The sequence below is a fragment of the Culex quinquefasciatus genome, chromosome 3 (assembly GCF_015732765.1).
Source record: "Culex quinquefasciatus strain JHB chromosome 3, VPISU_Cqui_1.0_pri_paternal, whole genome shotgun sequence".
In the NCBI taxonomy this organism is placed as follows: domain Eukaryota; kingdom Metazoa; phylum Arthropoda; class Insecta; order Diptera; family Culicidae; genus Culex; species Culex quinquefasciatus.
The window spans coordinates 116,039,896-116,065,535 of NC_051863.1; the positions used below are offsets into that span (position 1 = coordinate 116,039,896).

At 35.3% G+C, this 25,640-nt stretch overlaps 1 protein-coding gene across 2 annotated transcripts in view; it reads left to right on the forward strand.

Annotated features, from left to right (window-relative positions):
* The window catches only part of LOC6040029 (mucin-5AC), a 355,515-nt gene extending 344,727 nt beyond the window's left edge, over window positions 1–10,788 (forward strand). Inside the window, exons 7-8 of one of the 2 annotated variants that reach the window (XM_038264629.1) lie at window positions 9,486–9,826; window positions 9,880–10,788. In XM_038264629.1, the coding sequence (XP_038120557.1) occupies window positions 9,486–9,826; window positions 9,880–10,243 (705 nt within the window). In that variant the 3' untranslated portion in view covers window positions 10,244–10,788. Of the gene's footprint in view, window positions 1–9,485 lie in introns of both variants that reach the window. The other variant, XM_038264628.1, reaches the window with a different exon arrangement.
* The last annotated feature ends 14,852 nt before the right edge of the window (window positions 10,789–25,640 follow it).

Below are 25,640 nucleotides of genomic sequence, written 5' to 3' on the forward strand. Positions count from 1 at the left end.
AGTTTTGATTTGTAACCCTCTCAACTTTGGTCAGAGTTTAGTGACATAAACTTCAGAATAATATTCGCAACGGCTAATTGAAGATTTAAAAATTTTACACTTTCAAATTTCTAAATTTTCATAATTTTTGATTTAAAATTTTTTGGTATAAGACAAAGAAATGCCAGAAATCAAAAATAAAAATAATAAAAACATAAAAAATTTAAGATAACAATTCAACAGAATAATATCAAAAAATCTGAAATTCCAAAAATTAAAAAATCTAAAACTGAAAAATTAATAAAATAATTGATACTTAAGAAATCCTAAACTAAAAAAAATATCATTTTAAAATTAAGTTATTCAAAATCCAATAAATTATGTTTTTCAATCTTAATTTTTGGATGCTTTAAATATTTTTATGTTTGAATTCTAATATTCCTAAATTAATTTATATTTACCAGAAAATTAAGTGATTTTTGTAATGGCTTTTCCCTTATTTCAGCATTTTAAGATTCAGCGTTTTGATAGTCAGCTTCATGAGGCAATTCTTCAATATTATTTAAGCGAATACATTATTTTCAAACGTTATTTTCAGTCGCATCCAAATAAACAAATCAAAATCTCATCAACACATATTGCTCCCGAAGAAATATCAAACGACGCTTTTTGTTTCTGTTCCTTTTCAGTTTCGTACCGCTTAAGAGAAGTCTTTTCGTAAACCTTTTCTTGACCGTTCCTTGAGATTTTTTTGTATGAAGTTTTAAGAGTCTCCGTACTACAGGACATTTTTTTTTAAATTTTCGTTTGAAAGTAAAATATAGTTCTTGTAGCAAAATTCAGACTAAGATTTGATTTACAGGAAAAATGTAATTGATTTAAGAATTCTTACATAAAGTATTCTTTACTTTTAAAACAAAAATTTAAGATAATAATTACACATGATAATTTCAAAAAAATCAGAAATTCCAAAAATGAAAAAAATCAAATACATAAAAAAATATAAAATAATTACAGCTAAAAAAATCCTTAAATTATAAAAAAAAACATTTTTTATCATTTTTAAATAAAGATATTCAAAAAATAATTTTCAATCATTTCAATAAATTATGTTTTAATAATCATATTTTTTTGATGCTTCGAATATTGGTGTGTTTGAATTCAAGTGCAGACTAAGATTAGATTTACAGGATAAAACTTATCAATTTATGAATTCTTACATAAAGTTTTCTTTATTTTTAATTTAGCAAGGTTTCGTAAATATAAAATTTCTAAACCATAAAATGTGCAGGATTTTGTTCCTAGAGTCAAGATATTGCTTGAACAAACATCGATTTTAATAAATGGTTACAATCCTAAATTATTAAACATGTATATAGATAAAAATTTTATTAAAAAATTATCTTTAGAATTGAGATCTGATTATTTTTTTGTCATGTTTTAAAATTTTATTTTTGCTCAAATTCTGGACCAATTTTCAGAATACAATGAGTAATGTATTTGAAAATGGCGTTTAGTCGAAATATTAAAGTTAAACATGATTCGTTTTAATGTTTGATGCAATCGACGAAAATTTTAACGGTTACATATGCTTTTAAAAATGGTTACAACAACTCTTCCAGTGAATATTTTGGCGTTAAAAATTAATTTAATACATTTTATCTTAATTCTTTAACACATTAAAATTAAACACAGGCACTGATTTTTTTTCTTCAAATATATATTTATTATAGGCCTACACAGAAAAAAATGTGAATTTACTCGACACGGAAAAAATGAATCACATGTAAACTCAGTTGATGTAAACTTGAGATTCGACGTAATTTTTTTTGGTTGCCATGGAGACACTTCAGAAGCTGAAATTTCAACGATTATATTTTTTTGTATTTCATTAAAATTATTTATTTTTGAGAGCACCAGGAGCTTCGCAAAATATGAAATGGCTTCAATAGCTTAGAACAATTAAAATAAAACATTGTTTAAGTTTGTTTATAAAATTTTAAGAAAAACAAATATTCCAGTTATGAGTTTAATGTTGTGCTAGAAAAAATGAAAAATGTTAGATAAACCATCACAATTATCACACAGCTGAAAATGTAAATCCAGACGGTTTAAAATTTCTCTCAGTATAAAATACAGAAAACATAATACTTATGGTTAGATAAATCGATATTTCTTTTAAAAAAATTTATGCTTTCAAAAATTTGATTCAAGTTAAGTATATTTTAAATTTAGCGACGTTTATCACGAAATTGGATTACAATTAAACAATTCAAGAAAATGTAAAAAAACACTTTCTCTACTCCTTTAATACAAACTAGCTGTTAAAATAAAGAAAAAAAATGACGAACGAGTTTCTTCAATAAATACATTGATAACTTAATATGAAAATCTTCGAAAACTTTTTTGCATACATTACATTAAAATTTTACAATTCATCTCAATAATTATACCGCAAACCAAGTGATGGTATAAATGATTTGCTGATTTTTACACTCCTTGATTTTTTGCACCCAAGCCCCCCCCCCCCCCGAACAAAAATCCTGGCTACGGCCCTGTCATAAAGGCATTTATTTGATTTTTTTATAACTAAACTCCGTGTTTTAGCAATTCAACTACTTTTTAATTTAAGAGGCAGAATTCCAAAACAAAAATTAAGGGGTCAACTTGGTGTATTCAAGATAAATTGAATTGAGTTTGAAATGCTTATTTTTCAAAATCGACCCAACCCTGGAAATTTGTTGATTTGATTGGGGTAATAATCCGCCAACTCAGCCACGAAATCAGAATAAGTCGCCCCAACCCCTCTTCGATTTGAGTCCTAATGATGAAATTTTGGTCACCACGAGAAGCCTACTTATGGTAGTAAAAGCCATTATCCATCATTAGTTTTTACATACAAGTCTCCATGATCATACAAAATGGGCATGGGTTTTCTGATCGATTTGGTGTCTTGAGAAAAGTGATAGGTTATGATTAAGACCATAGAAATAGGTAGGTAGGGGAGCTGGGGGTAAGACGGCCAGGCTGGATAAGACGGCCACCTCACTATTTTACTAAGTTTACTAATGAATATTTCTTAAATGTTTAGCAAAACTGTTCGTCATACTTAATAATGCATACGGAATCAACTTTGGCAAACCTATAGTTTGAAATAGTATAAAAATAGCTCAAAATTAACACATAATTTTTCAACACGAAACTGGAAGTAATTTTCATGAATCGCAACTTAGGCATTTTTGTTAGGTAACAACCTTTCTTTGAATATTTTTTCATGTTAAATTGAAGTTTTGTCTAGATTATGTTCCTCGAAAAAGTTTAAAAAATGTGATGAGCTACTTGCAAAATATTTTTTTTAATATGTTATTTGGGGGCAAGACGGCCACCTCCACCGGGGGTAAGACGGCCACCCGTAATTTGTAAATTTAATGTTATATAGGATATAGTTTTGAAGGTTTTTTGACTAATCAGACAAGTTTGTAGATAAAGAAACGCATTTTCAATAAAATATCAATTTTTTGCTGTTAACTACCATTTCGACAATATTCCATTCTGTGATATAGCAAAACTCATTGAATAGTATGAAATCCTATCAAACTTTCCTTAAAAATCACTTTTTTAATTGTGTTTACATAATTTGGATTTACTTATTCTAATCGAAATACACACACTAATTATTTTACATCAAATTGTAAATGTTTTGTTGTAAAAACTCAGATTTTCATGAATTTTGGTCGCAATAGTATGAAATCCACATACCCAAAATATTAAATTTGTTAAACAGCTTTTTTTCTTCACATTTCAAACTTGATTTTTTCAACAAAAATAGTTATGCTGTTCAGAGAAGTCTGTTCAACCAATCATTTGGGTATTTGGGAGGATTTAGCAATGTTATTAATTTAATTTATAGCACTGACCGTCTTACCCCGCGTATTTCATATATATACAATTTCAATTATTATTTTAAAACTGCTGGAAAATATAAAAAAAATGTTTTGACCAACTAATTTATGTCATTTCTATAATGGATTACTAGTAGAACAATATGTACGTAATTTGAGATCAAAATAATCTGTTGTGTAAACCTTATGAGACTTCTCCCATAGGGTGGCCGTCTTACCCCCATCTCCCCAACAGTGAAAATCGTACTTTTGACTTCTGATTACTTAAAGTTTAAGTCCCAAAAAATGATCTTTCGATTTTTTCTTATGATAAAGGGGTCTTAAAGGCATCTTTAAAGCTAATGAAGGATGGTGCAAAATATGTAAAATTTTACAATTCAGTCGGTGTCGGAGTGACTCAACAAGCTATCCGACATAAGTATTCATACCTTGAATCCTTAAGTGGTCATTTTCTCTGGTACAAAATTTTGCACTTGAATGATCTTTAAGGGTTCTCGGTTACCAAAATTTTTTATGGATACCAGAGAAAGTTATAATTACGTATTTCTCTTGTTATTTACCCCGGCTCGGGTACTATTACTTCAATTTAACATTATATGAAAAAATTAATAACTGAATTTGAGCGCATTTCTCATCCTCATTACAAGAGCCTTGCATGTCCTTGGACCGCTTTTTGCGACAGCAATATTCTACCGTGGAACAAAATCAAGCACCCTTCTTCGAAACCATGCATCCACGGATTGTGCACTATTGCCAGCCCCATCGTCATTATCATCATCAGGAGGCAGGCAGCATGATCCTACCCTCGTTGGCCGCCGTTCGAGCACCACACGTGGCAAAGTCTGCTCGCATCGCCTGCTGTCGTCAGGAATAAATCACCTGCACTGACCTAGATTTGATGCTGCTTCCCTCTTCCCCCTTTTCTCTCTGACTGAGGAAAATCCTTTTGGCACATAAACACCACACAACAAGCACATGTCGTCCTCATTGAGATCACTTGACGCACGTACGTTTTTGACGTTTCGTTTTACAAAAATGTATTACTAGATGAACAACTAATAAACTTTTGTAAATTCGAAAATTTGGCAATCCTGAAAAAAAACCTATTGATATAAAAACTTCTAGATTGCGCCGAGGCAGCACGATTTCGACCAGTTGACAACAGCAGCTCGAGTACGCTGATGACGTACACTGGCACTTTGTAATTCCAAGCCAAGGATGGCGTTTTCTGTGCACTTTTTTGTTCTCCTCCGCTCAAAAGCCACCACCATCAGCCTAGTTCTGAAGTTCTAGGATGGGCAGCATCTGCAGTGGATGACGTTGGACGTTGGGGTGGTGCATTTAGTGCACTCATTTGAGTCTCCCCTCGGCTGATGATGCACCGAACAAAAGCACCCTCGAGACGATTCCTTTCATTCCGGGTTGTACGCCCCCGCTTCCCAAGAGGGGGTTGATGTACATAAGGGTAAAGTAGAAGATTTGTTGGGGTGGTCGCTGATCGGATGAAGAACTCTCCTCGGTTATAAATGGCGTTTACATAGATTAATATGATTTTCTCTTCATAACTGTAGATTGAGCAATGAATTTGTAAATAATTTGAGTTTGAGTTTAATACTCTACTCGCATTTTTTTTTAAATCCTGTCACGAATGGCATTTACATGGGGCGTAGGTAACTATTTTTAACCCTCGCGTTCCCCCTCGTTATGTACTGTTGACCTGGAAAATGGGAAATCTCAACCCCGTGTGGTGCTCACATTGATGGTGGTTCACTAGAATGTAGCGTCGACATCGTTGTCGAGTGGAGTGCAGTGCAACCCCCTCAAGCTAAGAAATAAAAAATGGGTTGCAGCGATGCAACGGAGTTGCAGTTACTAAGGGGTGGTTACGATCCCATTGCAGCTCAATTTTAAATTTTGCAGTTATTTTTTTCTATTTTGAATGAAAAAATATTATCGCTTCATATGCTTCTTGTGCATCTTGTCGCACGTCGATTTTGAGCCAAATTTAGAACGCAAGTTCGTGCATTTCACAATTCCCCACCTTTTGACTTTCACAGATCCACAAAATTCAATTTCAATCCTGAGATATTCAAACTTGTCGTGACTTGTCTTGACAAACCCTGAAAATGGCTGTAATTGCGACACCTGGCCAATGGGATTCTAGGTCAGAACGTGTTTGACACACGAACATGCCCGACTACCGTAAACATTTGTAATTATCAAGGTTGACGATAAAATGATCAAGGCTCGATAACGACAGTTCTATTGTTATCGTCGGGATGATCTATCATTATCGTTATCGTTATTTCGAAAACTATATCGGTGATAACTTTAATGCTTTTACTAAGAATATATATTTTTGAAAATGTGGTAAGTTTCGAAGTATAAATACTCAAAATCGTACTTAAATTTTTCATAATTTGCAATATGTGCATCAACCAAAGCAAAATGTTGTATGCGTTTTCACTTTTTCAGATTTTTTTTTTGTTACGATCTAGCATTTTCACAAAAAAACGTATTTTTTCGATAATACTAATTTTTATAATTTGAAAATATGGGTATCAAACGAATTTTTAATGCTTTTTACTTTGTTATAGTTTTTGTTGGCAAATAATAAAATCAAAAAATTGCCGTATTTTTTCCGAAAATACTCAAATTTTCAACATTTGCATTATGGGTATCAAACGAAGCAACATTGTGTACCCTTTTTACTTTATTAGAGTTTTTTTTTGGAATGTACTAAAATTTTCACAAAATACCGTGTTTTTCGAAAAAAAAACTCAATTCTAAAATATAGGTATGGCGTCAACCATAAAGTATGTCACGCTCTAGGGGGGGAGGGGGGGTCTGAGCAAGTGTGACATTGCATGTTGTAAGTATAGGAAAAGCGTGACAAAGGGGGGGAGTTGGGGGTAAATTTTGGCTGATTTTAGCGTGACGTACTTTATGGATGAAGCATATAAATCGAAGCGGGATTTTTTTGAGCCTTTTCATATCATTAGAATTTTTTGAAAAATACTAAAATTTTCATAAAATAACTTATTTTTTGAAAATTCTATTTTTTTCTTAAATTTGCATTAAAGCGAAATTTGATATGCATTTTCACTTCTTTATAGTCTATTTTTTTAAACTCTCAAATTTCCAAAAAAAAAAACGACTTTTTCTAACAACATTCAAATTTGAAAAAAAAAATCGCAAAGGAAGTGAAATTTTGAATGCATTTTTACTTTAATCTTTTTTTTCGTATATTACTTAAATTTTCCCAAAATATCGTTAAAATGTTTTTTTTTTTAAATTAGTATTTTCAATAATAAACGATATTTTGTGTAAATTTCAGTATACAACATACAAAACTTTAACTATATGAAAAAGCTTACAACATTTCGCTTCGTTTGATACCCATATTTCAAATTTTTAAAATTTGAGTTTTTTTTTTCAAAAATTATGGTAAATTGTGAAAATTTTAGTTTTTTTTTTCAATAAAAAATCTGTTGAAGTGAAAAAGCATACGAATTCACCTCGTTTGATACCAATTTGGCAAATTATGAAAATTTTAGTGCTTTCGAAAAATATAGTATTTTGTGAATAATTTCGAGTATTTATAACTTACCGTAAACTAGGGTGACATTGATAGAATTTCAATTTATTTTTGAAATATTTTCCAACAGGTAAGGTTTGTCTTAAGTTAACTATTTTTAAAACATGTAGTAGGGTAGGCCACACAAGGTGCATGCACTATTTTTGAAACAATTTTTTTCAATAGTGTTTAAAAAAATAGTTGCATTGAAAATTCTTATTTTGAATTCCAGGGTGACTTTCATAGTCATAGTTATTCTTGTAAAAATCAAATTTAATGTGTTCAAAATTTTATGATTACGTCAAATGCACCATCACTAAGGTGTTTGATACAACTTTTAAGAAAAAAAATCAAGCTTTTTAACAAAATACAAATAGGTTAAATTGTTAAAAACTCAAAATTTTGCCTAGAATTCATTAAAACTAGTTTTGTTTATAAAATTATCGAATCATATTACACTCTAAACTGAAATCGAAACAAGAAGCAAATGTTTTTACATTTTATATGACATTTGGTCTACTAAGAATGCCTATAAATTGGGAGAGTTTTTAAAATGATGTTTCAAAAACACATAATACCAATTATTTACAAACATATAATACCCTCTCCTAATGGAACATTGTCCAAAGAATCCGAAAATTCATTCCATTTTTTGATTCGAAATCATGTTCATTGAGAAAATCATGACACATTTAGAATATTAAAATTATGCTATTTATCAACAATTAATTATGGGTAATTATCTACCAACTCACACGAAATCGGGAAAAGCTGCTCCGACCCCTTTTCGATTTGCGTGAACTTTGTCCTAATGGGTAACTTTTGTCCCTGATCACGATTCCGAGGTCTGTTTTTTGATATCTCGTGACGGAGGGGCGGTACGACCCCTTCCATTTTGGAACATAGGAAAAAAGAGGTGTTTTTCAATAATTTGCAGCCTGAAACGGTGATGAGATAGAAATTTGGTGTCAAAGGAACTCTTATGTAAAATTAGACGCCCGATTTGATGGCGTACTCAGAATTCCGAATAAACGTATTTTTCATCGAAAAAAACACTAAAAAAGTTTTAAAAATTCTCCCATTTTCCGTTACTCGACTGTAAAAATTTTTGGAACATGTCATTTTATGGGAAATTTAATGTACTTTTCGAATTTACATTGACCCAGAAGGGCCATTTTTTCATTTAGAACAAAATTTTTCATTTTAAAATTTCGTGATTTTTCTAACTACGTTTTCCGCAAAATGAATAGTACAAATTAAATATTTGTACTATTCATTTTGCGGAAAAATTTCAAACCTATCAAAGTTACCCCGGCTGTCAAAGTTACTCCGTTTTACGGTACTACAGTTTCAAAAAATATATTCTTAGTGAAAGCATTGAAAATTTAACATAATATGGTTGTATTAGGTCGATCTATCTCGATTCGATTTTATCGTTATCGTTAGGCGATAATATTATTGACGATTGTTTTATCGATTAACTACGATTGAAACATTTTTAATTACAACTCGGGATTCCGGCAGCCAAATTCAAGCAAACTTCGAAGATCGTCCTTTCAAATTTTGTTGAGGAAAATGTAGAGACAGAACGCCTTTCAACTTTTTTTTCGTTGTAGATGTACTTAATAATTTGCTCACTGAGAGCTGATAGTTTGTCTGCCTTGTAATGACCGGCACGCTTGACTTTTATGTTTTAAAAGTATGTTTGAGAAAGATAAACTTTTACAATCTGTACCATATCTCTCGGTCTCGTGGCGCAGGGGTAGCGGCTTCGGCTGCCGATCCCGATGATGCTATGAGACGCGGGTTCGATTCCCGCCTTATCCACTGAGCTTCTATCGGATGGTGAAGTAAAATGTCGGTCCCGGTTTCTCCTGTCTCGTCAGAGGCGCTGGAGCAGAAATCCCACGTTAGAGGAAGGCCATGCCCCGGGGGGCGTAGTGCCAATAGTTTCGTTTACCATATCTATGCAAGTCGATTCCAATAAACTAATCCAACGATCTTCTCTTCTTTCTCCCCCCGTCCAGCAATCGGAGATCCCCCGCACGTACGTCAAGGCCCCGCCCAACAAGACGGTCCGCGACGTGCCCGTCCAGCACCAGCAGCACCACCACCATCCGTCATCGTCCGTCGGTGGCATCGGCTCGTCCGTGTCCTCGTCGGCGTCGTCGTCCATGAACAATCTCACCAGCCAGCACGCCCGGTTCGGGGGCAGCGGCAGTGGCATCAGCCTCGGCAACCGGGCCCTGGTCAACAGCATGTCGACCATCGGGTCCAGCCAAGCGGCGGCAGCTGCGGCCAAGTCGGACAAGCAGAAGAAAACAATCCTGTGGTTCCTCGCAGGTAACAAAGCGTCAAAAACGTCGGCGTCTGCGACATGACGACAGCAACTAGCAGTAGTAGTGGTATTAGTGTTAATAGTAGTAGTCATAACAATAACAATATTGGACCTAACAGTAGCAGCGGCGCAGCTGGTTGTAACAATAATACTATAAGCTATCAAACGCGAAGCAATCCGACGGCGTCGTCGGCGTTGGCCGCGGCCAGTATGAGCGGGAGTCGGAGCGGGTTGAGCTCGTCCAGTCATCTAGCAGTAAGTGGAATACATTCACATAATCATCACTACCGGCAGTCGACGGCATCGACGGTTCAGCAGCGGCACCAGCCGACCTCGTCGATTCCGAGTAGTGCCAGCGGAAGTAGCACCAACAGCAGCAGCAGCACCAGCACTCCGATGTCGGTGTCGGCCAGCCCGAGCCCGGACACGAGCACGCACTACATGTGACAGGACGGCCGACCCGCGCCGGACAGTTGAAATGGTGCACACCGTGAAGAGGTGCTGCTGCTGCTGCGGCGCCAGCCGCTCTGTCCTTCCGACGAGTCGTGTGACGACTCGTCGGATTCGGCCCGGAAGGTTCCGCTGCAGGACGTCGGCGTCTGTCACCGTCGGCGTCGGCCCCGTCTGGGCGGCTGCCCCGTGGTGGCACTCGAGTGTGACGACCGGCTGTAGATCGGACGTCGAAGGATCTCAGATCAGATTGTGTTTGCCTGTAGCTAGAGGATTTATTTTGGTTCTTTCTTCGTTGCTGGTGATGATGACGATGATTATGGCGGCTTGGTAAATATTGGTTCCGCGTCGGCAACCCGCTCCTTCTCCTTCTAAGCTGCTTAGTTGCAAAGGGAAAGGTGAGGCGTTCTTTTTTCTCTTTTGAAATTGATTTGAAACTTCTAAGAACAAAAAAGCAATGATTGATGATAATTGAGTCTGTCGCACCCGCCATTTCGACGTTCCGAGAAAAAAATGCGTTTTAATGTTTGACCTTGAATAAACATAAACGAAAGCACGCAATGTAAACAATAATAAACACGTTTTGTTTGGCTGACCATTATGTGTTGTGCATTGTCCCAAAGTTTGGTAGAAGTTGGTTGCTGGAGTCCCGAGTTATAATTACAAATGTCGTCTAACTTGCAATTCGAATTATGAGAATCTGTGAAGGTCAAAAGGTGAGGCATTGTGAGCTGCACAAAATGGCGTTCTTAACTCAATTTTGCCCAAAATGCACGTACGACAAGCCTTTATCAATAGAGATCAGCCCTCTGTCACGACGGCCATGTTTATGAAACCTAAATGTTCGACGCGAACATGAAGACGCAAAGAAGATGAAGAACGCATTTGCTGTCAAAATTTAAAAATAAACAAACCGCGTGGTAAAAAAAGGCACTATTTCATAATGTTGAAATGATTTCCATGAAAAAAATAACGGCACGGGACACGGGACGGATTTTCAAACGCAAGTTCCCGAAGGACCCTATCCGCCAGAGACTATGGATAAATGCCCCGCGAAGTGGCGATGAAGACGGTTTTGCAAGTTCAAAGTTCAGATTTGTTCGGACCACTTCGCGATGAACTTCTTGAGAGTCCACGAAAGGTCGGATTCTACACATGCACGCGTTTCCTTCGATTCCCTGCGAGTCGACAGCGGGAGTGGGCCAGTCCTCGGAGAAGGTTATCGAATGATGTTCGGAAAGACCAGCTCCGCCACAATCACCGGAATCACGGATGTTTCTGCACTTGGTCGGTTACTCCTGCCGGAGATAGCAGCAAGTTGTTCGGAAGGATCATAAGCGGGACTTGGCCAGTCCCCGGTCCAGTACTACCCGGACAATCTTCCCGGTCAATCGGAAGCAACAGTTCTCATCTTTTTCGTAACAGATTTGCACACACAAAAGAGATGTTTCTTGAAAATTTGGTGTAAACAAACAGACAACACCAATACTGCTACACTCACAGAGCCCACGCAGTAGTATTAGTGAAGAGCCCACGATAAACAACGTGGGCTCTTCACTAATACTGCTACGTGGGCTCTTCGAGGTTTTGGTGACTGTCAAACGTTCTAGCCATTTACAGTGGTGCCAGGGGGTTGATAGAGATAGAAGCATTCCAGAGAACCATTTCTGGCCCTTTTTTTATTCTCATGCAAAATATCTAGAGCAAAAAAGAAATTGTTTATGACTTTGGCCTGGGGTGCCCACAAAAAATCAACTTCTGCTCTACAAGCAAAAATTTAGCGTCCTCATGAAACAAGATAAAGTAGCTGTCAAACTAGGCAAAGTTGTTAAAGTCACTCACAAAATGAACTTTGAGTGATTTGAGTTCATTTCTGACGTCACGATTTTCTCCTCTATGGAAAAGCTTTTTAGCATTAAACATTTTATGAAACTGTTGTTGTCGATCAAACAAATTTTAAACAAATTCCAAACTTTTTCTTGCAATATCCTGTCGCTTGATTGGAACCCTGTTTTGACAGCTCAATTAGAACTCAGAGAGTAATATTTTGTCTCTCCATGAAGGCTCTCGAATCCAAGAAGATCAGAAATCGCTCAGGAGAGAATCTAATAAAATACTAGCTCGGCGCTCTTTCGGCCTGCACTACGACAAATTGCCGTAAATTTGTTTTTGGCAAGCTGTGAATTGCTGTCAAATGTTGTGATATCAACAAAATTGCAAAATATTTTTGATAACAATGAGATTATTTTCAGTCAGCTTTGAGCGCCAAAACGCAATCAGCCTCGCTGAGCCAATCGCTGCACCATCCGATTGGAGTGAGAGGGAGAGCAAAGAGAGAGTATTCAGTAGCGATTGGTGTGGAAGTGACAAACGGCAGGAAACGGTCCGAGCAGTTTTTCGTCGCGGTGGATTTGTGATAGCAAGTGAATGAGTCTTTTTTGAACCATCAGGACTCTTGCTCTAATGTTTACCTAATTAGGTTTTACAGCGCGACGTCATGAGCTAACTCACACCCACGTTTTTACAGCGATAAATAGTTTAAACAGTGTACGAAAGCTGTCAAATTTCTAACCTAAAAACCGAATCGGCGTAAAATGGGAAAGTACAGTTTGTGTCAGACTTGGGTTGTGCTGACAAAATACCGGGCATTTGTGGTGACAGCTCTCGAGCCCATTTAAGAATGGTGGCCAAATTCCGAGGTCGTTCGGCATTTTCTACCCCCTTCTAAACATAAAAACAAGCATCACAAAGATTTTTGATCTACATTAAATAAGGCATACACTTTGGCAGAGATCCCACCGGGATTGGATCCCAGAACATTCAGCTTGAGCCAGTATTTCAGAAATTTAAACAATGCTTGAAATTTGTTTTGAAGAGACTTATAATTTGAATATTTGAAAAGAAAAAGGAATGTCATCCATTTCCTTTTGGCAACTAAGAGCAACTAGAGAGAAAGAGACAACCTTCCAGTATCAGTCAGTTGTACATTTTCGTTCTGTCGCGTATTGTAGATTTCCGCACGTATCCTTATCCCTTTTCTCCTCCCCCAAACCTTCTGAGTACGCAAGCCCAAGTAAGAGAAATACAAATGTTTTAAAAATAAAACCCTATATTTTACTGTAGCTCGTAAGGTCTAAGCAGAGAACTAAAGAGTAATGAAGCAGAAGAAGAAAAAAAAGTATCAAATCCATGTGCAAGACTACCATTTAGTGAATGAGGAGGGTGTGCAACCAAAATGAAACGAGAAACGAAAACAAAAAAAAAGTGGGTGGGTGGGGGCTTGGGGAGAGCGTAACTAAACTATCAGCAGCAGTGTGTAAAACTAGTAAAGGAAATTAAGTAAACAAAAAATGCCAGCCTATTTTCCTCTTTCCATTCTAGGAGAGGAGAGGAATGATGAAAAGGGAAAGAAAAACACTAGTAAAATTTTATTATTTGTTAAGTTAAATTATTTAATTCTAAATCAATTTGTATTGGCTGGTGGAGTTGAGAGAGAAGAACAATAGACGTCAAATAATCCTACAGCGGAATCTTACTACACAGCTAATGCAAAAAATCATATTCAAGTTATAGCAAACAGAAAAATAATAAAACAATAGTAAACAAACGGGAACTGCTTCAACAAATATATAGCTCAACTACTACAGCAAAATGCAAACAAAAAAAACAACACACAATACTTAGCACAGGAAAATAATAATAAAAGAAATACATTTACAAGAAAATAGGTGTATAAAGTTGTGCACACAAACACACAACCAACAGGCAGACCCACAAACCAAACAAAAACTCATAGAATAAAACTACAAACTACTGGAAGACAAAAGCGAAACTACTACTACAACTTCAACTTCTACTACAAACTACAATAGCTGCAAGAAACAAAGCAAAACAAACAAAAAACAGCAACAATACACTACTAAACAAACCACTTACATAAATCACATGGCTGGGAATGTGTAATCTTTCTAATTAAACAAATCAAAGTTGTAAGAGCGCAAGGCATAGGTAAAAGAAAAGAGAGAGAGAGCGAGAGAAACAGCGAAACAGCAAAACAACAAATAGCAAAGTAAACCAATAAAGCAGGCGACGCAAGCAAACAAAAAAAAAACCATCATCCAACAATTTTCAATCTGGTGCGTGAGAGAGTAAGAGAAAATGAGAGTGAGTGAGCATTTGACAGGGCGCGCGCCGTAGGCATTAATATTTATGTGTTTTTTAAAGAGCAAGCGAAAATATCGTGGAGATTTCCGGATCGACCGAATTTTTCAGAGTGGGGAGGTCACACGGTTAGTGAACAGAACACTTTTTTTCGACACGAATGAATTGTGATAATTTACCAAATTGAGCAAAGCAAGCAGTTTTTAAAACAAATCGATGGCGGGAAGGGCGGGAAGTTTTAAATTCAAAATTTCGTTTCGTGTTGCTTTCTAAGTTTTTAAATTGAGAAATCCACCAAAATTTGCGCGGAAGGCACTCACTAACACACACATAAATACACCGAAAGTGAGAGAGGGAGAGCAAGGGTGTTGATGCTGGGAGAGGACCGCGTGTGGCACCAGGAAAGTTTATTTAATAAACTACATTTAAATGAAGAGAATGTGAAATTGTGATATATTCAAGGTAACGAATAAAACAAGAATAAAGAGAAGAAAAAACTACTAAGCGGTGTTCATTATCTAAATTTAAGGGAATGTAGCGTAAAGTAATTTTAATCGCAATTTTCTGTCTGTATGAAGAGGGAAAAAGAGGGAGAGCGGGAGAAAGACGCGGGATGTACGCACGTTGTAGGGAGAGAGAAGAAAGATCCGAATATTGGCATTAGAACCGTACCCACTCACACACGCATGCGAATATATAAATACAATACAAATACACATCCGTACACACATACAATAACCAAAACTAGCCGAAACGAATTGTTGTTCACCGTAAATAAGAAATGTTCTTCGCTAAACAAAAAAAAAAGAAATGTTCCGTGAAAGTTTTTGCTCTTTCTGTGCATCAACTTGTTCCGAAGATTTTGTTTAAGTCAAAAATTTTCATTTTTGCGCCCAGACGAGTGAATGCGAAACTCGTTTGCAACAAATTGACTGAACGCACACTACCGAACATAAACGCTTACTAACACGAAGTAGGCGTGCAAAACATTCAATCCTTGAGAGAGGAAAAATCATCGAAAGAGAACGAACTTCTTTTCTCTCGTTCGTGTGAATTTGATAGATTTGTGGGAGAGCAATCGCTCTCACTAATACATTCACAAGTGAAACTTCAGACGCTGCTAAATGTGCTGTCACCTTTCGTTGTCAACGAATGCTTGTAAACTGTTTGTAAAATTCATGAATTTGTTTTTGTTTGTTGATATGTTTTAAAAGTGATGAAGGCACGATATTTCTCTTTCATTTTAGTAAAATTTTCAAAAGTTACGAGTGGAGAATGAATTTTGAAGAAATTGTATTGGCTTGTTTTACAATTACTAATGTTGCCAAAGTAACCTTCTGTTTTTTAGCAAATCAAAAGTTGGAAGGAGTGATTATTAATTAATATTTAATTATCAACAAAGCTGTAAAAGTTGTCTACAAACTTGAAACGTTCATTCAAGTTTATTCAGAAATGAGTCAGGCAAAAACTAATCTGTAAAAGAGAGAAAAAGATAACAGTCCTCTCACTAATACTTCACAATTTTGAGCATGCAAGTTTCGCATTCTTTCAGTTGGGTGTAAGTCAGTTTCTTACATTCACTTCTCTTAGTTAGAAAGCTAGCGCAATTTAAAAATATAGTTAAACGTAATTCTCAACAAACTGGACTATAGCGAAAAAAAATGCAACCAAAATAATCAAAACAAATATCAACCTATACCTGTCTATTTACACACACACAACAAAACACAACAAGTCGTCAAAACCCCTTTTCTCCCATTTGTCTACATCCCAACGAACGTGTGAGTTTTGTGTAGTGAAAAGTACGAAAAAAAACTAGTGAACCTTCCTTTACAGAGCAAAAAAAAAAATTATCGCAAATATTTCTTCATCTCCTACCACAACAAAAAAAAACAACATATTTCTGGTGTATCTGCGAATAATTTAAATAGTTAAAAAGCATTAAAAACCCTGTAAATATTGTAAAAAATAAAATTTTAAATAAGCAAAATAACCCTGCTACAATAAAAACCACAACCACCAACGGAATGCATCAAAATTTCTCGATTCGCGCCATCTAGCTTCGTCAGCTTCAAACACTCACACACACACACTCACATCACAGTGAAAAATCCTTCAGTTCCAACTATGCTCAAGAAGAAACAAACGAGAAAGCAACGGGCGAGACAGTGAGCAAGAGAGCGATTCTCTTCCGCATAGCAAATAGCGAGAGTTGCTCTGTCATGCCCTGAAAACAGAACACAACCTAACAAAACAATAGAGTAACGCAAACAATGCTTAAGGTTATCGTTTATTCGCCACAAAGAGAACAGCAGAATTAAAAAGAAAACAAAAACCAATCGTAAATCAAAACAAAACACAATACAGCGGACCGAAAGGGTGGAATCGGAAATATTATTGAAATACTGTAGCAAAAAAAACAATCCAACCTAAACCATTTGGCTTGGAAAAAAAATCATCTGAATTTGTTTTCATTAGGTGGTTAAACAATAAAAAAAGCAAGCCGAGAATATTTTAAAACAAATGTCTATATTTTTATAGAAATGTTCACCGCCAGCCAAAGGAGAGAAGAAAATTAGGCAACCCTTTTGGTGTAATCTTACACGTTAAATTGGAACGACGCTGAATAGTTTCGCAACAAGTACGCTTGATTAAGTTTCGATTTCTGGTCAAAATTTTCATTTCGAAAAAAACTCACAACACGAAAAAAACTAACGCTTTGTTCCAAAGGTTTAAAAAATTGGCCGTTCGTTTCATTTTAGTGCTAAAAGCAAAATCGGGAATGCTTCCCAACCAGTCAAAATTTCAGCAAAAAGCAAAAAAAATCAAGAAATAAAACCCATAGGATTAGACTGCGACGAATGGTGTGGAAATGTGTGCGCGTGCATGAGTACTACTAAAAAGTGTGCGTGAGTAGAGCCCGATCGGTGTGACATTTCGTCTATGAATATTGGTGGAATCAAGGTAAAATGAAAAAAAAACATTGAGGAGAGAGAAAAACACACACACACATACGAAAAATCACGCGTAAAAACCTGTAAAAATTAAACTTCTATGATAACACGTATGTAAAGCAGTAAGAAATATTTTATGTCATCTTCTCGTTTTTATTTTTATTATTTTTTTATTACGAGGATAATAAAAAATGTGAAATTTTAAATTATATATTGAAATATAAATAAATCAATGATTAATATTTATTATGCAAAAAACTGCAAAATCCAAGAAAAGTGGAAAATGGAATATATATTGAAAATAATTAAACAATTATGAAATAATAAATGAAATTAACATTCCCCAAGAGTCGTGCCAGCTTTCCTCCATTGAAAGATATCACATCCTTTACAAACTGAGCCTTGTTCCGATCAACGTTGTAAAACGCAAATAATATTCATTTAATCAATACTCGATGCGGTTTTTTTCTTGCAACTCTCATCGGCAATTAATAATCAATTTCCCCACATTGTAGGCGGTGCGTTTCACCTGCTGGCAGCACACACAAAAAAAAACATAAAAAGTACCACATACAAAGTTGCGCGCTCTGCGTGATTGTTAATTGAAATAACTGAGCAATTCTCTACGAAATCGGTCTTTTTTCTTCAATTTTAATTTTTGTATTTTTTAATCCGACTGAAACTTTTTTGGTGCCTTCGGTATGCCCAAAGAAGCCATTTTGCATCATTAGTTTGTCCATATAATTTTCCATACAAATTTGGCAGCTGTCCATACAAAAATGATGTATGAAAATTCAAAAATCTGTATCTTTTGAAGGAATTTTTGATCGATTTGATGTCTTCGGCAAAGTTGTAGGTATGGATACGGACTACACTGGAAAAAATAATACACGGTAAAAAAATTTGGTGATTTTTTATTTAACTTTTATCACTAAAACTTGATTTACAAAAAACACTATTTTTAATTTTTTTATTTTTGATATGTTTTAGAGGACATAAAATGCCAACTTTTCAGAAATTTCAGGTTGTGCAAAAATCATTGACCGAGTTATGAATTTTTAATCAATACTGATTTTTCAAAAATCGAAATTTTGGTCGTAAAATTTTTCAACTTCATTTTTCGATGTAAAATCAAATTTGCAATCAAAAAGTACTTTAGTGAAATTTTGATAAAGTGCACCGTTTTCAAGTTATAGCCATATTTAAGTGACTTTTTGAAAATAGTCGCAGTTTTTATTTTTAAAATTAGTGCACATGTTTGCCCAGTTTTGAAAAAAATATTTTTGAAAAGCTGAGAAAATTCTCTATATTTTGCTTATTCGGACTTTGTTGATACGACCTTTAGTTGCTGAGATATTGCAATGCAAAGGTTTAAAAACAGGAAAATTGATGTTTTCTAAGTTTCACCCAAACAACCCACCATTTTCTATCGTCAATATCTCAGCAACTAATGGTCCGATTTTCAATGTTAATATATGAAACAATTGTGAAATTTTCCGATCTTTTCGAAAAAAATATTTTCAAAATTTTCAAATCAAGACTAACATTTTAAAAGGGCGTAATATTGAATGTTTGGCCTTTTTGAAATGTTAGTCTTGATTTGAAAATTTTGAAAATATTTTTTTCGAAAAGATCGGAAAATTTCACAAATGTTTCATATATTAACATTGAAAATCGGACCATTAGTTGCTAAGATATTGACGATAGAAAATGGTGGGTTGTTTGGGTGAGACTTAGAAATCATCAATTTTCCTGTTTTTAAACCTTTGCATTGCAATATCTCAGCAACTAAAGGTCGTATCAACAAAGTCCGAATAAGCAAAATATAGAGAATTTTCTCAGCTTTTCAAAATATTTTTTCAAAACTGGGCAAACATGTGCACTAATTTTAAAAATAAAAACTGCGACTATTTTCAAAAAGTCACTTAAATATGGCTATAACTTGAAAACGGTGCACTTTATCAAAATTTCACTAAAGTACGATTGCAAATTTAATTTTACATCGAAAATGAAGTTGAAAAACGACAAAATTTCGATTTTTGAAAAATCAGTATTGATTAAAAATTCATAACTCGGTCAATGATTTTGCACAACCTAGAAATTTCTGAAAGTTGGCATTTTATGTCCTCTAAAACAAAAAAAAAAAATAAAAATAGTGTTTTTTGTAAATCAAGTTTTAGTGACAAAAGTTAAATAAAAAATCACCAAATTTTTTTACCGTGTATTACTAGTGTAGTCCGTATCCATACCTACAACTTTGCCGAAGACACCAAATCGATCAAAAATTCCTTCAAAAGATACAGATTTTGAATTTTCATACATCATTTTTGTATGGACAGCTGCCAAATTTGTATGGAAAATTATATGGACAAACTAATGATGCAAAATGGCTTCTTTGGGCATACCGAAGGCACCAAAAAAGTTTCAGTCGGATTAAAAAATACAAAAAAAATCGAATGACCGAAATCCTAGAGAACTGCTCAACTGAAATAAATCAATATTTACACACATCAATGGGCTTGTAGTTTCCGCTTTCGTGCATCGTTGGCCAATAATCCCAAACGTGATGTAATTATTTGAACTCATTTCCCACCTGGTTGAGCGGAAAACATTGGGCTTTTTGGATTTAATAATAAAGGTGATAACGTTAGTGATTGTGTCTTTTCTGGAATAAGGAATTTTCCGAAGTGACCAGGTTGGGTCAGAGGATATTGGCAGTGTTCCCACGAACCTAAGCCATCGGTTAGACTAGGTTCATTTTTTTGGTTCAGGTTCACACCACACGTCGGCAAGCATCGTCGGCTCAGGCTCACTGAGTGCCGTGAGCCATGGTTCATTTGGTTCAAACCAGGCGAGGCTAGCCAAAATGAACCATTGGCTTGAACCAGGCTTGAACCTGGCTTGAACCTGATCAAAGAATGTTAGGCTAAACGGCAAGCTTTGTTACACCGTAGTATGCTCAAACCGTAACATTGTTACACCGTAACATTGTTACACCGTAACATTGTCATACCGTAACATTGTTACACCGTAACATTGTTACACCGTAACATTGTTACACCGTAACATTATTACGGTGTAAGGAATGTCACGGTGTAATGATAGCTACGATGCAACGAATGTTGCGGTGTAACCATGTTACGGTGTAACAATGTTACGGTGTAACAATGTTACGGTGTAACAATGTTACGGTGTAACAATGTTACGGTGTAACAATGTTACGGTGTAACAATGTTACGGTGTAACAATGTTACGGTGTAACAATGTTACGGTGTAACGAATGTTGCGATGTAACAATGTTACGGTGTAACCATATTACGGTGTATCAATGGTACGGTGTAATAAATGTTTCGGTGTAACAATGTTACGGTGTAACGAATTTTGTGGTGCAACAATGTTACGGTGTCATCATAATACGGTGTAACAATGTTACGGTGTAACAATGTTACGGTGTAACGAATGTTACGGTGTAACGAATGTTACGGTGTAACAAATGATGCGGTGTAACGAATGTTACGCTGTAATAAATGTTACATTGTAACATTGCTACACTATAAGATTTGTTACACAGTGCATTATTCCTATGGTTTTTATTAGCCTGGTTAGCCTGGCTTAAGCCATGGTTCATGGTTCACTGAACCAGGATTGAACCACAAAAGGAGGCTTAAGCCGAACCAAGTTTATAGGTGAACCTAGCCTAACCGGTTCATTTGGGAACTCTGGATATTGGCATGACATCAGATGGTCATAATTTAAATTTTCATGAAGTTTGACATGACATGCTTCCGGAAAGTGTCCCCCAGTGGCCACCGGTAACGGGTTAGATAATTATTGAATTAAGCTTAAGAATCTAACCTCTCGTGCTTTTTAAATTGAAACACTATTTCATGAAATCGCAATTCAAAATTTTCAAATATTTGTAGCGAGTTTTTAAATATGTTTGCATTTTTTGGGCACCTTTCATATGATACGAAGTTGTTTTTTTTTTGAATGATTTGTTATGGTGTCATTAAAGGGTTAGTTTTTGTAACATGGTATTCAGGCTAACCTAACCTAACCTCGTTTTTCAAAACATACTCTCTTACGCTCTTTGTTGCTCCAGTGCTTTAAACTGTAATTTTTCAAATACTATTAAACAAATTCTTCTTGGACAACCCTCTTTGAAACTATATAAATTAAATTGTCATCCAATTTGGTCACGGTGAACAAAAACTTTTTAAAATATATATCTTAATTTTAATCTAGGCCAGAAGGGGTTAATATCTTATTTTCGAATGATACAACAAAAAAAATGTTAAGAAAATGTAACCAAAAATAAAAAAGTTTATTTTCATTCCATAATGCCGTTATTTTAGTTGTCCAACAAATAAGTATGATCTATTTCCAGTTGTGAATGCTTCAGAAATAAATATTATCTGAATCAAACCTTGACATGCAATTTACCAAGGGGTTTCCAGCATCGTGTCAGACTGGTCACTAATCCGGAATTACTAGGAATTCGAGCAAGTAATTCTGTAATTCCGGATTTACTGAGTTATTCCAGTGTAATCCTGGTAATTCCTAATAATCCCAGTAATCCTGGTAATTCCATGATTCTTTTTTATGAAAACATATTTTTAGGTTAGGTTTGGCTTTCGGTCTGTTTGGGGAATCAAAACACTTGTATGTTCTCTTCATCCGACGTTTCGACCCGTGTTGGGCAGAAACGTCGGATGAAGAGAACATACAAGTGTTTTGATTCCCCAAACAGACCGAAAGCCAAACCTAACCTAAAAATTTATTGAAACGGTCGAATAAACAATATGAAAACATGCTTCGGAAAATAATAAAATAATAAAAAAAACTGGTAAAAAAAATTTCGATTAACCTTTATGATTCTATTTGCCTAATAATTTTCATGTAAGAAACCATTGTTATAGCTAGTAAGGATCATTCGGATTTTGAGTATGTAATTCAGTAATTCCAGAATTACTTCGCAATTCTGCAGTAATTCCTGTAACTCTGGAATTACCTAGTAATTCCGTAGTAATTCGTGTAATTCCATAATACTCAGTAATTCGTGTATTTCCCATCAATTCAAATATTCAAATCAACTACTAGTAATTCTTTAAAAGTAAATCGGCAGAATGCATTTTGCTTTTCCTTGATTAAAGTGCCTTAATATAAAGTGGGGACACGAGAAACTGAGAACCCAGCGATTTTCCTCAACAATATCTACAACTTTGCCGAAGACACCATATTGATCACATTTTGTGTTTTCACGAACACTTTTCCAGAGTTTTTTTTTATTGAAAAGGCCCTATAACATGTGAAGCACAACAGTTTATAGGACCTTTAAAAAACTCTAGATTTGTTAATTCAAATGTTCAAATGTTTTCACAAGTTTTAGAAAGCCTTTGGAAATGGATAAATAATGGATCTGTCAAAAATTTGGTCACTCAAAGTAAAAAGTATCCTTTTTTCAAGTTCACCCGTCGTCACCCTTTAAAAGGGTATCGAAAATGTACTGAATTTGACATACCCTTTTGAAAGGGTGACTTTGAGGATTGAAAGTACCCTTTTGAAGGATACTTCTGACTTTTAGTGTAGGATTTGTCAAAAAATGAACACCTTTCATTTAAACGCTTGGTTAAATTTGAGTGACCAACTGTGATTGGCATTGCATTTTAAGATTTTGTCCCCACTTTTAAAAAAAAAAACTTCATCATCCCGGTACGAGAATCGAACTCACGACCTCTGGATTGGAAACCCAGCACGTCGCTAGTCGAAACCCATCCCCTACCGGTCAGTATTCCCAATGAGTAGAATTAATCTTTGAAGGGATCTGACTTTGCCGAGCCAGACAGGAATCGAACCCATCACCTTCCGCTTACAAGGCGAAACCCGTAACCTCATGGCCACGGAAGCTCGGCTAAACTTTCTACACCCTTACCAAAAATCATGACTTTTTGAGTTCCAAATCCCACTTTTCATACGATTTTTTGAGTTCAGGTACTACAACCATTAAAAATGGTTATTTGGGTTGAACTGAAAAATTCGTATGAAACGTGGGATTTGGAACTCAAAAAATCATGATTTTTGGTAAGGGTGTATAAGGCACTTTACCCAAAAAAGGGAGACTGGTCTAAGTTTGCTAAATCGATCTGGCAACGTATGTTTTGAGCTTGGCAACACTGATAAGTTTTGCTGGGCGTAAAGGCAAATGCTCGTTTGGGTACGTCAAACTCGTGTCTGTTTTATTTGGGTCAGACGTGCATCGGCACTCAATAGTACTTCACCACATTTTGTGGTGATTGCCTTCGTAAACCGGCAAATTGAATCTTTGCTCACTGTGCATCAAAACAAGCTTTAGTTAAATCGTGAAATTTTCCGATCTTTTCAAAAAAAATGTTAAAATTTTTTAAATCAAGATTCGCATTTTAAATGGGCGTAACATTCAATGTTTGGCTCTTTTAAAATGTTAGTCTTGATTTAAAAATTTTGAAATATTTTTTTTCAAAGAGATCGGAAAATTTCACGAATGTTTCAAGTATTAACATTGATAATCGGACCATTAGTTACTGAGATATCGTCATTAGAAAATGATGGGTGTTTCTTTTTCTTAAAGCGGCTCTATCTCAGCAACCCAAGGTCCAATCTTCAATGTCTCTTTGACAATTTTATAGCAAATTTTCTGAACTTTTCAAAAAAAATATTTTTAGAAATGGTCACTTATGTTCACTATTTTTAAAAATTGAAAATCTGCAAATATTTCGCTAAAATCAAACTTTCGGTGGCTATATCTTGAAAACAGAGCCCTTTATCAAAAAAAATTTAAAGTACTTTTCGATTGCAAATTCAATTTTGCATTAAAAAATAATGTCAAACTTGTTTTTGCATAAAACTTCGTTTTTTTCCAAAAATCACTGTTTTTTTTTCAAAAAATCATAACTCGGCGGCAGATTTTTTGACCATGTTTTTCAATGGCTCAAAAGTTTCTAATTTTTGTCCCCTAAAACAGCGATTATCAACGGGGGTACCGGGCCTACTTGATTTACATGGTATGGGGTACCAACCTAGAAGAAGGTTGAGAATCGCTGCCCTAAAACATATCAAAAAATCTCGAAAATAAAAAAATACGTTTTTCGGGAAGTTGAGTTTTAGTGAAAAAAAAGATGATTAAAAAATCTGCTATTTTTTTTCCGTGTACCTATTTTTTCACAAAAGTCCTTAACAATACCTACAACTTTGCCGAAGGCATCATATTGATCAGAAAATTCACTCAAAAGCTACAGCTGTTTGAATATTTACATACCATTTTTGTATGGACAGCAGCCAAAATTGTATGGAGACTTGTATGGGTGAACCAATGACGCAAAATAGCTTATTTGGTCATAGGGAAGGCCCCCACAGTCAAATAAAAAAATACAAAAAATAAAAATGGTTGAAATCTGCCGATTTCATAGAGAGTTGCTCAAAATTGTATCATGAAAAAGTCTTCAATTAAAAAAGACTGAAACTCGTCTAGAGCCGGGGTTATGTTGTAAAACTTTTAAAGACTTTAGCAGTCTGTGCACTTACAAACTTCACATGCCAACCGTGGCGCATATTTTCGGCCTCGCATTGGCTTCTCCCCCTGGTCGAAAATGTGGAAAATGCAGTGAATTTATAACTCGATTGCAAAATCTCTGAAATACTATCATCGCAATAATTGCATTTTCGCTTCCACATGTTGAGCTTGATTTAGAGTTTAGACTGCAAATTGAGTTGGTAATTGCATTAAGGTCAGTTTTCTTTCGTCGTCTGGACCATCGTGGGCAAATAACCCGGTATTTTGTAAATAGGGTGGTGCTCTTTTGATGAGAAAAATGTATTATTTATGCTTTCAAAAAAAATCATCACACAATATTTCGATGATAAATTAATTTAAGAAAAAGTTGAATGAGATTTTCAAACCAGCACCACCCTTTACAGATAAAGGTCCGGCGTGGATCGGTCACATTGACATGTGGGCTGTGCTGGGGCGAATTTCCGCCAGGCGAGACACCGGGCAGACTAGTTGGGGCGCCTACTGGCTGGGTGGCTTTGCAGGACGCTTAAACGCATTATGGGTCGTCCTTTCATGATTTGCAGCTGGTGTCCTTTTGATGCTGCTGGAGACATTGAATCCAGAGACTGTTACCGACTAGAAAGTGAACGTTTGTGAACCGGGGCAGTTGAAAGAATTCATTTGTTCGTGAACATAACGCCTTTTTGCAACAATAAAAAAAACACACTGGTTTTAAATAAGTTATTAAAGT